The 14,159-nt window shown below is 36.3% G+C and overlaps 1 protein-coding gene across 8 annotated transcripts in view; it reads right to left on the reverse strand.

The window, feature by feature from the left end:
* Positions 1-14,159, reverse strand: part of TAOK3 (TAO kinase 3) — a 172,408-nt gene that overhangs the window by 29,650 nt on the left and 128,599 nt on the right. For all 8 annotated transcript variants that reach the window (XM_037816550.1, XM_037816556.1, XM_037816551.1 and 5 more), the window contains 3 exons: positions 13,561-13,728; positions 11,012-11,218; positions 920-1,054 (listed from right to left, as the gene is read on the reverse strand). In XM_037816550.1, coding sequence (XP_037672478.1) covers positions 920-1,054; positions 11,012-11,218; positions 13,561-13,728 — 510 coding nt within the window. The remainder of the gene's footprint in view (positions 1-919; positions 1,055-11,011; positions 11,219-13,560; positions 13,729-14,159) is intronic.

Below are 14,159 nucleotides of genomic sequence, written 5' to 3' on the forward strand. Positions count from 1 at the left end.
GCTGAGAAGTGAGATTCAGAGGCAAAAGATTAAAGGGAGTTTAGAGTGCCGAGGATGAAACGATGTGAGTGTGTGTGTGTGTGTGTGTGTGTGTGTGTGTGTGTGTGTGAGTGCGCACGCGCACGCGTTGGGGGCCAAGGGGAGGAGGCATGGAAACTAACTCTTCCAGCACACACCCCTTTTGCTACTACAAGGGCATCCAGCAATCACATTTGCAATAGTAAAAATGCTGAGGAATCCTACAGCCTCTTTTCTTCCACAACCATCCCAATCCTCTCCTACAAAGCCTTTCTTGCTTTATTGATGCCAGGAAATTCTTCAGGGGTTAAATGGGGAAGTGCAGCCACTACCATTGTTGCAATAAATAAATGAATGAACCAGAACGAACCAGCAATCCATCCCTGGGAAGCAAGTATCTTGTTTTCTACAATTATACACATTAGGGAGCAACCATATATTTTTAAATATTATGTTTTATCTTTTTATGTGTGTGTATACATTACAGACACACATGCATCTATACAAAAAGAATCACAGTGCCCTGCATGCACATACATCAATACCTTTGAAATATTTTTAGCATTAATTATTTCAATGAAAAGACAAATAGCTTATATAAAATTGGATAGGCTAGAAACTTCATCTCAAAGGCCTTTTATTTTGCACGTATAGCAAATACAAATATACACACACAAAGGTTTTTTTTTTTTTCCATGCCATAGACAATGCTAAAATATCTGAGATCTAATTGCTATGCCAACAGATTTTTTTTAATGAATAAAATTATTAGGAGGGAAAAAACATTCTTGAGTCCCTTCCTCCCATCCATAAAAGCCCACAGAGGCTCAGGGAGGACGAGAGGCTGCCAGATGGGGAGGAGGGGAAGGAAGAGAAGGTGGGTAGAGGGGTGTTTGCTTACCAAAGATGCTGATTTGATCGTGGCAAAGCGCTCTCTGTTCCGGTAGTGGAGGGCCTGGCTCTGAACTGACTGGGTAGGCCGCGGCTCAGGCCTGGGATCGCCGTGGCCCGCCTCATCCCTTATGAATACATGATCCTGCAGAAATGGATAAAAACAAGGAGAAAGTCCAGCTGTGCTCTTTCCTCGCCGGCTGCCTCTCTCTCACCCCTCTTTCTGCACAAGCACTGCTGTTTGAAATGCATAGTTTAGCTCTCTGCTAGTCCCCGCAGCTCCCACGGTACAAAATGAATAAGCAACACATTGCAGCCTTCAGTTAGGAATGTCAGCTGATCGCTAGTGGGATGCCTTCTGAATCCCTGGCAGGCTTTTTCTTTACCTCCAGAATTACATATATGCAAAACAAAAAAAGAATAGAAAAAACAATGCAATGTACAGGCTCCTCAGAACAGTTTGTTTAAAACGCTGTAACCAAATAATTCCTTTAAAAATGTCATGTCCATGTCTAGCAAGGAGGATGCTGGTTGCTTTTAACGTAAAAGCGAGCCTCCGCCTCATTCCCTTGAAAGATCTGCTTTCTCAATTTAATTTTATTTGAGATCTGTTCGGAAGGATCATCGTTCTGCCTAAAATCAATGCAGGCTTGTGCTGAACTGCCTCTCTATCTTGTGCTGGGAAGATTCAGCAGTCACTGAGGGATCCTGCTTTCCAGTCATGATCGTACACAGTTCTAGCACCTTCTCTCCACAGCTTCGAAAAGGATTTTTTTTTTTTTTTTTAGATTTAAAGAGACAGGCAAACAATTTTAACCAAATGATACTTCCACGAATTCTTCCTCAACTCAGCATAAGTATGGTCACCAGAATGAGTAATACTGGAATTTAATGTCCTTGGCTGATTTAATCTTCTTGATAGACAAAGATGATTTAACTTATTTCAACACCCAATGAAAAATAACACTCCCTGGAAGGATAATAATGGACGTTTCTTAAATGCAATTATATGACTTTTAAAGGGGAATGTATTTTCAAAGGAGGATGCTCTTTTCTATACAAAATGAGTGGTCAGTCAGTAAGTAGTCCTAACCCTTCAGAAAAGAAGATACTATAATAGTTATTAGTTCAAAGCCATGTACAACCTTAGGGGATTTAAAAATATATGTTCAGGATGGGGAAGGAGAAAATAATTCTTTTAATGCCCTAGGATTTTAGGAGAAACTATTTGTGCATAGTCAGTTTTGCATTTTGTCCTTAACTAATAGTTTTTTTAAAAAATAATTGTTCTTTCTTTTATCAGAAAAAAAGAATTGGAGAGGTTTAGAAAATACAAAATTTTACTACAGTCTGAAATTCTGAAAAGTCAAAACACCCATATTCCTTGGTAGAAATGAAATTTTCACCCAGGATTTTATTCAAAAGCCAAGATCTAAGATTAAATTTATTATTGGGCTGATTTTCTTTTTCCTTTAATAAATTTAGAATGCTTTGTTATAGCAGGAAGACATCTATCATTAAATCTATATTTGGAGATTTTTTTTCAATTTACTGCATTACGGTCTATTTTGTTTTAAAATAATTAAAGGACTTTTAACACATTTGCCATTGAGGACATATACATCAAATTCAAGAGATGTTCTATAGCTGTCCAATAAGGTTGCCACTAGCCACATGGGGCTATTTAAATTAATTAAAATTAACTAAAATTCAGTTCCTCAGTCACATTAGCTACATTTCAAGTGTTCACTAGCCATATACAGTTTGTGGCTACCATATTGGACACTGCAGATATACAACATTTCATCACTACAGAAAGTTCTAATTTGACAGTGTTATAGGTTAAAAATGCATCTCCTAACTCATGTTTTTGGAACTTAGAAAAAAATGCTTGAAGTGTCATTTAAATTTTTCTACATTATTTCCTGGGAAATCTGAACTCCCATTTCATAGGCAAAGAAGAATTAGGTGTGGGGCTGGGATTTATGCACTCAATTTAAAGTTCTAGAGAGGAAAACACTGGGTCCTGCTACCATGTACACTGCTGAATATCTATTAATTAGTTACATTTACTCCAAAGTTGAACTTATTTACTATTACAGTCCCAGAAAAGCAAGAAGTTTTTAAATACTAGCATTCAGAAGAGAGAGACCAGACAGAGGTTTTGCAGGCGGCTTTAACAAATCAGTTAGGTGAGTATTCGTTGGCTAACTTACTAAGTGCATTGATTAAGAGGAAGACTCAAACGGTGTGGCAGCAGTTAAATTTCAAAATGTAATAGCTTGATTTACAAAGATAGCCAGTGATGCTAGAATCTAAATTGTCTACATGACAGAACAAAAATTATTAATGTGCAAATATGTATGATTTAAATATTATCAGTTTGTTTTGGTTTAGGATCCTCTTATCCAATTAAAAATGACACTATATTTTCTAAGTTTATTAAACTCAAAAAAATAGGAACACACTGGAAAATAGAGTTAGTCTAAATCATATCAGTTTTAGTTAACACATGGCTAAGATGTATTTAAAAAATAATGCTATTTTAAATAGGAAACAGAATAACAATTAAATATTAAAAAAAACACAACAAAACAACAACCAAAAGGCAAGAGATGACTTGTAAATATGTTGAGGACTAGAATGCTTCATTTTTGTCTGAATAGCATCAACATAAAATGTAGCTAAATAAAAACATAAAGGAAAGAATACATAATGAAGAATTATTACAGAAGTGTTGGTATCTGTCAAGAAATACAGAAAAAGGGAGTTGTATATGCAGTTTTTCACTGTCTTTAAAAAAAATTTAATTAGAGAAGTTGTAGGTTTACAGAAAAATCAACTTTCCAAAAATGGTATTTTTGCCCTAATGATGTGTATTGCTTTAGAGTGAATTATAGTTGAAGAGAATAATTTGTCAAATAATGTTAGATTTGTACAGTTAGTCTTTTAACAATGATCAAATTTCTTGGTTACAAAATAGCAAATTTGGGGGCTCGTCAAATAAACAGAATTGATTATTCTGTAACAAATAACTCATTCCCAGAATAAAGAAATACATTTTTTAAATCTGGTTTATATTTTCCAATATGGGTTTAAATATGATTATTTAAAAAATGCTATTTTAGAAATTAGTTCAAAAATAGGTCCAAAAACATAATAATGTTGATAGTATGGTACAATTTTTTGCTTCCCCCTAAAAAAGATCTTTTTTCCTTTTATAAAAGAATTTTTACTTTTTCAGAGCAGCTTTGTAACAGAGATCACCAACACTAAAACTCTTCAAATAGGCAAGAGGCCACAAAATAAGGCAACTTTTTGGTCTAAGAGTGGCTATCCATTTCAAGTACATTAGGCAATGAATTTTAAAATATTCAATTCCATTTCATGAAACAGGTTCAAAACTCTGAAGAAAACTTAAACAATACAGCAATTTAAAAATGGGGGCAATGTGACTTGAGAAGCAAGTTCAAACATATTAAAGTATCACCTTAACTGGGTATATAGTCTGCTGTTTGCCCTGCCCCTTTAGGTAGCAGTCTCTGTACAAATTACCATAATACCTGGCTCCCTGAGTTTCTGAATTGCATGCTTTTTTTTTTTTTTATTCAGTTCTATTGAGATATAGTCACACAGCACACAATCATCCACAGTGCACAATCAGTTGTTCACAGTACCACTGCACAGCCATGACTCATCACCACAATCAACCTTCGAACACCCTCATCACTCCAAAAAAAAACAAAAACAGAAACAAGACAAAATCAAAGCGAAAAAGAATATCCAAAACACCCCACCCCATTCTCTACCCAATCTCTGTCTCCATTTCTCCACCCATCTGTCCACACAACAGACAAAGGGAGTGTGAGCCACAAGGCCCCCACAATCACACTGTCACACTGTGAACTGCACACATTTAAGATTAATAATGAAAAGGGTCAGTTTGCCACTTTATACAGGGTTAGGCATTGGACTCGGAGTATTTACAAATGATGATGTGAGGGCCAAGGACATCTCTGAAGAATAACTATAAAAGTGTAAGAACAAATATCATGTTCTACTTTACCAAAGCAAATATATGGCTTGGTTAGAATTTACTGTTAAAATATTAGCATCCAGGAACAAACAAACAACTCCTTGAATTATCAGGATGATTGAGGATCAGTTTTTGGTAAACCTGTATTAACCTGGTAAATTTACAATACTTTTTCATTGTAAAAAATAAACCTTTTCAGATGAAAACAAGAACTGTTTTAATATTTGTTAAAAATCTCTAATAAGAAGAATTGAACTTTAAACAATACAACAAAGTAGCCACTTACCTATTAGACCCTGGAGAAGAGGGTTTACTTTAATTTAGAAATTTTTCCCTAAGTGTGAACTTACACTTCTTAAATGGAGATTCATGTTGTAGTCACTTGTCTAGAGTTTCTAGACTAACTTTAGATTAACCCTGGAAGCCATTCTTCAGGGCTCTGCTGTGTTTTGAGTTTACTTTTATCACAGTACTCATCATCATACTTACTGTCTGTCTCTGCATGAGAGCATGGGTTTTCTGAAGGCAGAGTAAATGTGGTTTGAAAAATCTGAGTTTCCCCAGCACCTAGCATCCTGTTTGATACCTCGTAGGCATTCAGTAAATGTTTGCAGTATAAATAAGCTCAAGAATATAGGTTTGTGGAGATTTTGAGAAAATGACATTTTCTCTTGGATTATTTAACAGAATTCAAATATGTATTTCATAAAAACCTGCCATTCTGCACTCTAAGAAAGTCATAAAATAGTGACACACACACATAAGCACACCTTTCCTTGGGGGTGGGGGGTGTGGATCTAAAAATGGCTTTTGTCTGGTGTCAAGAAACCTTTTTTTAGACTCCCACACTTTTCATGCTCTGGAGAAGGGTTCAGCAAACCCACCATCTCTCCTTTGTTTTGTTCATTTCAAAATTATTAAATTATTACCTAAGTAGGTGTAACTATCAAAGGCTGGGCTAGAGAAAGGGGAGGAGAAGACGTAAAGGAAGTATAGTTAGGGAGAAAAGATGACTAGTTGAGGATAGAGACTCTACTAAAGGGAAGGGGTTGTATGACCCCTCTGTTTAAGAAACATTACCTTAATATGTTAATTTACTTTTATTTTGCCAAATGTCAGTTGAAGAGTCAAAGAATCTACTCCCCTCTTCAGCAAAAATGATAGGAAAGGCCACTGAAGCAAGTGAAAATTAAACTAGAACATCCTATCTCCTCAAGGAATTTCTCCCTCTTGTCCCTGTCTCTCCACTCCCCCATGAGAATGGTGAAAGCTGTTTGTTTGTTTGTTTGTTTTTAAAGAAGAAGAAAAATACTAGCATTGACTAATAGGCCAAGTAAAGCTTTAGGAGTTGGGGTAGAACAGTTTAAAAAAATATATTTTTCCTAAATAATCTCTAAAAGGGGACCAATGATGACTGGTTTCATTAGGCAAACATAAAATAATAAATTGATTAAATGTAATACTTCAAATACATTAAAATCTTTCTTATGATCTAAACTAATAGAAGGCAACAGCATCAAAGATAATTGATTCTAGCCTGACAAAATAAAAAGTATAACTTTTAATTGACAAAATAAAACAGACTTTGATGCTCTGGACAATATTAAAATCTGTTTGCTACTGTTGTATACACAATGATTTTACAGGAATAGGGTGGAGGCTTAGAAGCATGCTAGATGACATCAAAGAATCTAATCTGAATTAAAAGTTTTCCCTGGAGTCACTTATTAATAATCAAGAATTGATGCGTAGAGTCACGTCCTATAAAAATCAACCTTCATTTTAGTTCATAAAACATTGAATGCTCACTAAGTGCAGATACTGTGTTAGGTGGTAGGTGAAGAGAGATGTCCTTGAGGAACTAACAGCCTAGAGACAAGGCGATACTCAGGTTATTAGACAAAGCAGTGTGGCAACAGTAGCAAGGGGAATAGAAATAAGCAAGTGCATAAAGTTTATTTTGTCAGAATATACTTTTAGACCTATCAAATTATTCTTGCTCAAAAGGAAGATTAGATTAGGATCCCTCTGGGCCTGGGAAGACCAGTGTATTGACAGGACCTGAGAGAAAGAAATAACCTGAAATTCTGACATCAAAGCAAAGTTTTCAATGTCCTGCTTTAAATTTTTGGGCTTGATCTGTGATAGAACTGCCTTCTCTGGATGCAGAGCAGCTAATTGCAAGTCAGGCTCTCACTACTTACACATGGCCTTTAAAAGCAAGTTTACTTCCTATATAAATGGTAGTCCACTTCGGATCTATGATTTGACTAATTTAGAAGATGTCTCCCTGATTGTAGCCATCAGGCTGGACAAAAACCTCCCCACCCATATTCTTGTATTTCGGTATTTATGAAGTACGTTTTTACTGTCTTGGCTATTATTATTGGAAAAACTCTATTTAACTCTTTCAAACCACAAAAGGAATACTTAAGATTATTTAACCTTTTTAATCCATTATGCTCAAAGAACCAGAATAGCAAACTGTTTAGTATTTTGTAATTAATTTATCCCCTACGGTCTCCTTCCTTCATTCCACAATTGTTTACTGAGTGCCTCACCTGCACCAGGCATGGCCCTAGATGCTGCTGACCAAGGCAGAAACAGTCCTTGCCCTAAGGGAACTCACATTCTAGTGACAAAGTAATAGACAAGTGAATTAATACATAATAAAATTTTGATCGTGACAAGTACTAAAAAGAAAAAAATAGGATAATGAGATAACAGGCAGACCCTTGTTTGTAATATGATAATTTAATGATAACATATACTATTCTAAGATTCTGGAAATGACCCATGCAAAGCTGGTAAATGTTTCATAAAACATTATTAATTTATTTCTAAAAGAATATTTGTGTTGACATATGACAGCTTCAGAAATGAGCCACCCAAATCCCCCTTTCAGGAAGGACTTGTTGCCCCGAGAGCTGGGAGTGCTATTGGCGCTTGTCTTGGGCTGTCCGCGCCTTTAGAGAATGCCGCAGCTGCCGAGAGCAATCTTGCACAAGTTCACACCATTCCTGGGTTGCCCATATTCAATGACTGACCTACCTGGATATTAGGGCGCGACCCCTTAGGCCCAACATGGGGCAGAACTGAAAGGCCATTCTAACCCCAGAGCCTGTGTGTCTCTACTGTGCTTCCTGGAGAACTCAAACTCTTGACACAAACATTACCTGTACCTACATAGAATACAGAGTAGTTACCATTCCATCTGCATGAATTAAAAAGGACTGATCCAGGCAATGGCTTTCAAATGTTGTAGTAGAAAAACTTCCTTTCTCAACTGAAATCTTAAGTGGCATCCAAACACAACATGAGAGAGAAAAGCAGACCTTGTCCTGGGCGAGGCTTGCTTCTGAGGAACCTCTTCACACAACAGCTTAAAAATCACCATATGACTGATTAGCTTCTTTAAAGATTATAGGAATAGAGGCATAGAATTTTAGAGCTAGAAGGAATCTTTGAAATCATACAGAACAAATTCTAACTTTATAAATGGAGAAACTGAGGCCTGAGAAGTTTGGAACTCATCCAAAGTAAAAACAAACAACTCCAACTAGACGGTGGCAGACAGAACTATAAACTAGTTTCCTCATTCCTGTGGTCCACTATGCAAATTTTTCAATTGTGAATGTAATATCTTATTTCATTTATGTTCTCAAATGAAAAAGTTTCAAGAATTCAAAACCAACAAATATAAACTTTCTAAGTAATTTTTTATTTCTATTGTTTTTTAAGATAATATATTTTTAACATTAAGTTTTCATATATAACATACTCTATTTTTCTAGCCTACTTATATATATGTTAATGTAATTTTATTGAGATATATTCACATACCATATAATGCACCCAACCATTTATATTTTAAAGTTCACTCATATAAAGTTCTATTTGCAAATGTTTTTTTCAAGTAAGATCTCAGTTCCTCTGTATAGAGTTCACTCTATATATCCCCATAGTTCCTCTCTATACATTATATACCTTAAATTATTCTTGAAAAACATTTTTGTCAATCAAATAAACTACCTTCTATTGCAGAATATACATTAACATCTCTTCTTAAGTGATTACGTAAGGGAGAAAAAAGTATTGAAATACCCCTATTATCACCACACTACACCAGCATACCAAAATTAACATAGAAATCCCCAATGAGTTTTAGATCAGGGTCTTCTTTCTTGTTCATTATGCCAGTGGTATCTTTCTTCTGATTCTGGGGGCCTGTCTGAAAGGCCCTGGAGTAAAAGGTCCGACTGTATTCCTCTTCTGTTCCCTATTCCCATGGAGCCCGAGAGGTAGCAGAAGGGGAAGGGCTAGACTTGTCAGCACTCATGACAGCTCCCTCCAAAAAGAGAGCCCAGTAAAACCTTTCTTTCTGACCTCAAATAGTTGATCATCTGCCCATGTTCAAAGAAAGTCAGATGGCAATGCTGAGCTCCCAGTGGATTTTTGTGTCTGTCTGACAACCCTCTTTTCCTCAGAAGGGCCTTGACAATCAGGGCCCTTGCTGTCTCTCTGCGCTCAATCTACGTCCCACAGAGCGCACCAAGCTCTAACCTCTGACCTGTCCCCTCTTCCTTGAACCTGCACAGTTCTGCTCATCTCAGGCCTTTGCACTTGCCACTTGCTGACTCACGCCCATATCTCACCCCAAGCTAGCTAACTTCTATTTGTCTAGGAAATTTTAGCTTAAATGTCACTCCAACAGGTTGGCTTTTCATTACTCTCTGCTATCCAGAGCAAGTTTTGTAACTATATTACATAGTTATTTGTGTGATTATTTGCTTAATTTCTCCCACAGATAATAAGCTCTAAGAGGGTACCATGTCTGCTTTATTTCCTCTGTAACCCCAGAGCCTACCATAGTTCCTGGCACACAGTAGAGGCCCCTCCCAGTATACGTTGAATAAATGAATAAGTCAATGGGTCACAGAAAATAAAAGTATATCCCTCCACTATTTGGGACTGGGCATCAATATATTTATCCTGCCCTTCCTCTTCACTATTCAATTTCCTTTCCCTCCCATGGAGAAAAGTACAACCAATGAAAGTCTAAGTGAAAACAAATTCTTAAACAAATTGCTTTCTCACTGGAAATAAAACCAAACTCACACTTTGGATAGGTACAGTCAGGTTTGTTTTGTTGTTGCTTTGTTTTTTTCTTTGGTATGAGTTAATGTATGAATTAGAACATGATCACTGCCATTTATTAAAATAACTACACACATTCCTCAAATATGCCTAATACGGAAAAAATCAAAAGGAATCCTTTTCTATAATTTCATACTATGAACTGTTTACCTAAGGTTATTCAAAACATTTTTGGAGAATTCACCTGAGGAATTAGTGACAATTCTGTGAAATATCTTATAGAAATTGCTTTGAAAGAAGCTTTAAAATTCTTTTTCAGGAAAGTATGATGGTTTTACATTTTTTTTCACATAGTATTTCAAGTTACAACCATGATAGGTTTGTAGAAAATGAAGATCCTTAACTGCAACAGTAAAGCCAAAATAAAAAACAGAACCATTTATTAAAAAAAGAATATTTAAGCTGAAAGAGGGCTTACCTTAGAGAAATTATAAACAATAAATTAAAAAACATCAAGGAAGAGTAAAAGCTGTTTCTAAAACAAGTAGTAAGGTGAGACTATAGATTAAGAAACATATGTCTGTAAGAGCTTACTTCTATAAAAGGGTAAAGCCAATAGGTTACATTCAGGAAGCATTTAAGGTTTGCAATACGGTTTTTGGTTTAGGAAGGGACTTATCACTTTCTTTGATGTGAAGATTTATGGATGTACCTATTTTTATTTATTGAAGGTGGTGGACATCAAGGTAATGAGAAATGAGGACAAAGAAACAGGCACAGATATAGCCCACAAAGCCCTCTGTTATCTTTTCACTGTAAGAGAACTAAATATCAAGGGCTATCAAGTGTTAGGTTTAGCCCCACATTTCAGTTGTAAAAAGGTAACTAAAATGCCTGGATGTTAAATGACCAGAGCTGGCTTCTCTGATTGATGAAGCCTGGAGCTGGGAAGGGTACCAAGAAACCTACCTTCTTGTGCACAACAGAGGGACTGGAATTGATTGTGCTTTCATCATCATGCATCATGACGAGTTCAGAGCTGCTCTCGTCCATGACCTCCTGCATGCTGTTCACACTGCTGCTCTGGCTGCCTGTGCTCACAGACATGCTTGGGATGGAGTGATTGCTGCCCAGGCTGTCCATTTCTCTGCTCAGGCTGGTTCCATGTTCACTGTCCTATAGAAATGGGGCACCAGGGTTAAAAAAAAATGACTGGAGATAAAGTGCCAATCCATTGACCAAGTTATTAAGTTCACTCAATTCTGCAGTGCCAAGTTGCTTTTCTGCCAAATCTGCAAAGATAAACTTTTTATGTAGTGGCTCCACTCCTCCCCCACCATTTTCAGACATCTCAAATTCCCTTCTGTGCCTTCCCCAGGGGCCATTCTGGACATGGGTCATAAGGCTCCAAATGCTGCTATTCTAGGTCTTTCTCCTTTTGTACACAACTATCATATTCTTGTATTGCTGTTCAGTAAGCAAAATCAGGCCAGGCTTGTAAGAGACTTTCAGGAACTTCCAGGTGCTAGAAAAAGACTGCTGGCTACTGAATGGGTGACCTCTAGGATATCTGCAGATACAGCAGTGGTCACTGGGCACTAAAGTAGAGTTAAGAGTTTTCAGGGATTTGACAAGCAACACGCTCCTCTTCAAGCCATTACTGAGTAACTTCGTATCTAAATAGGAATATTAATTCTACAGCCCTGGACAGGTAATTAAATTCTGCCTCCCTCAAGCAATTCTATCATGCTTATCTCTGTAATCTCATTAAATATATCTGTTAAATAATACTGGTATTTATCACTGCTAATCCAGAGCCTACTATTTGAGAAGTGGTAAAATAATCAGAATATTAAATTTATCCATCACAGTGAGATGTCTTTTGATATAAGAATAAAAACATAATTAAAGCAACTTAGCTCCAAGTATGTGGCCCTATTTTCAAAAAGACCACATTGTGTGTGTATCTATATTTGTAGCTATCTATCTATCTATATAATTTTAATGAATTGTTAGTTATGGGAATGAAAAGAATCACTGCATTGGTAATTTGGGTCATTAAAAATGTATATATTATGTTTTAACAGGTTTATTTTCCCAATTAAAGGGGATCATTTGAATATATGCAATCAAGATATTTTATAGTTCAATTCAGTTTTCTAAAGTTCTTTTAAATTATTGATAAAATAACTATGTTACGCTTTATTTTTTTTTGTACTAAAAAGTTAAAATACATTATTTCCTCATTCCTTTCCTCCTCTTTATCTAGTTTTAGAGGAAGTGGAGTCTTTAGCCAGATATCTGAATCTTAAAACTATCAACTTTTGCTCTCTCCACTTTCTCACTTCCCATTTATTCCACAATTCACAGTAATCTACTATTCATCCTAACTATTCCTGTAAAACAGCTTTGAATAAAGGTCATCAGGGATTCCCTAATTGTAAAGACTAGTTAATATTTATTTTTGACCTTGTCTAACCTGACCTCTCTGTAGCATCTGACAATACTGGCTGCTCCTTCCTTAAGTTGGGTGATCTCTTAACGTGTGATAACTTTATCTCCTAGGTCTCCATTTTCTTATTACATGGACCCTCTTCTCATGCTACATTCAACTCCTTGATTCATTATCATTTTAAGGCTCTTGATCCCTAACCAGTTAGCCTTTGCCCAGACATCTTTCCTATGTTCTGGATTTGTACATCCCAACTACTGCTAGACAAGACCATTTAGGTGTCCCAACCATCAAAGTGTCCCTTCATACTCAACCAATTTTTCTTCAATCATTTGAGTGGGAAATGAGGAAATCATCTCCCCTTCAAACATTTCCATCTGTTTATGATGTCAGTAGTATATGAAGTTAGGATGTTAAACTCCTAGCACCAAACTGAAATCTTCTGAAACTTGCTCTTCCTCCCAATCTTTTTTTCTGTCCTTGGTATTGACATCCTCCTAGTCATCCACGCTTAAATGCTCAGAGTCACCTTTAAACTCTTCTTCATCTGTCATCATCACTTTAATGAAAAGCCATGTATCATCAAATCTACTTCTACAATGTTTCTCAGAAGTGTTCCTTTTTAACCCATTCCCATTGACACTGCCTTTATTATCTCTTGTGTGGACTATTACCCAGGAGATCACCCACTCAATCATCTTATATTCTGTTGCCAGGATAATCTTACTAAAGTCCAGCATCTTCCTGAGTCTCAAATACCCCATGTTCATCTGTCGAAAGCCAATTGCATCATGTCTTCCATAGAACCTTCACTGATCCCTACCAGCAGATTTACTTTCTCCCCACTAAGGACCCCTGCTTCATGATGTATCTCTATAGCATTTTTCATATTTTGCCTTATATAAGAGTTATTTTATGAATTTGCTTTCAGTGACCCTGCAGGTCTCTTCAGGCAGAAAGCATCAGTTATATTTTTAGCCTCAGAAATGTTTTCACATTGCCCAGTCCTGAATGTTATCACATAGTAGGTACTCTATAAGCACCTGCTGAAACAAATTGAACCTACTTCTTCATCCTCTTGTGACTCATTCAAGGGTCCATTTCGTTTCTCTTGGAAAAGGATTTTTTTCATTTTTCTGTACTGTAGGTTATCAAGCTCGCGAACAGCATCTTTAGTTCTCTGTATGAGGTCAATTAGGACACGTAGTGGTCGTTCTCGTCGAACAAAGTCATGCTGATTGAGGGAGGAGGAAAAACAGATATTGATAATGAAGAAATGTATATTTAAGTGCAAGATGGAGACAAAAAAAGTAGATAGAGGAGCATAAAAGATTCTATAGATGATTTTCATGTAGCCTCTCATATTGCATAAATGTTAAAAAGTGATAAACATTGCTTTTCTCCTCTTCCTCAAGCCCAATTTTGTGGACTTTTGTCCTAGAGGTTACATCAGAATGCTTGAGGCTTACTTTATTGTAAAAAATAGTAACGGTAACTAGAACTTCAAATAGTAGCAGAGAGGCTTGTAGTTTTCAAATCTTAAAACAATACAGAGTATTGTCTATTTTTGTTATAATTGGCCTGATACCTGCCCCATGCAACACATATACATACTACCCTTTTGAAAACAGATTTGTGCATATTTTGTTTTCTATTTCTGTGGCC

The sequence above is a fragment of the Choloepus didactylus genome, chromosome 23 (genome assembly GCF_015220235.1).
Source record: "Choloepus didactylus isolate mChoDid1 chromosome 23, mChoDid1.pri, whole genome shotgun sequence".
In the NCBI taxonomy this organism is placed as follows: domain Eukaryota; kingdom Metazoa; phylum Chordata; class Mammalia; order Pilosa; family Megalonychidae; genus Choloepus; species Choloepus didactylus.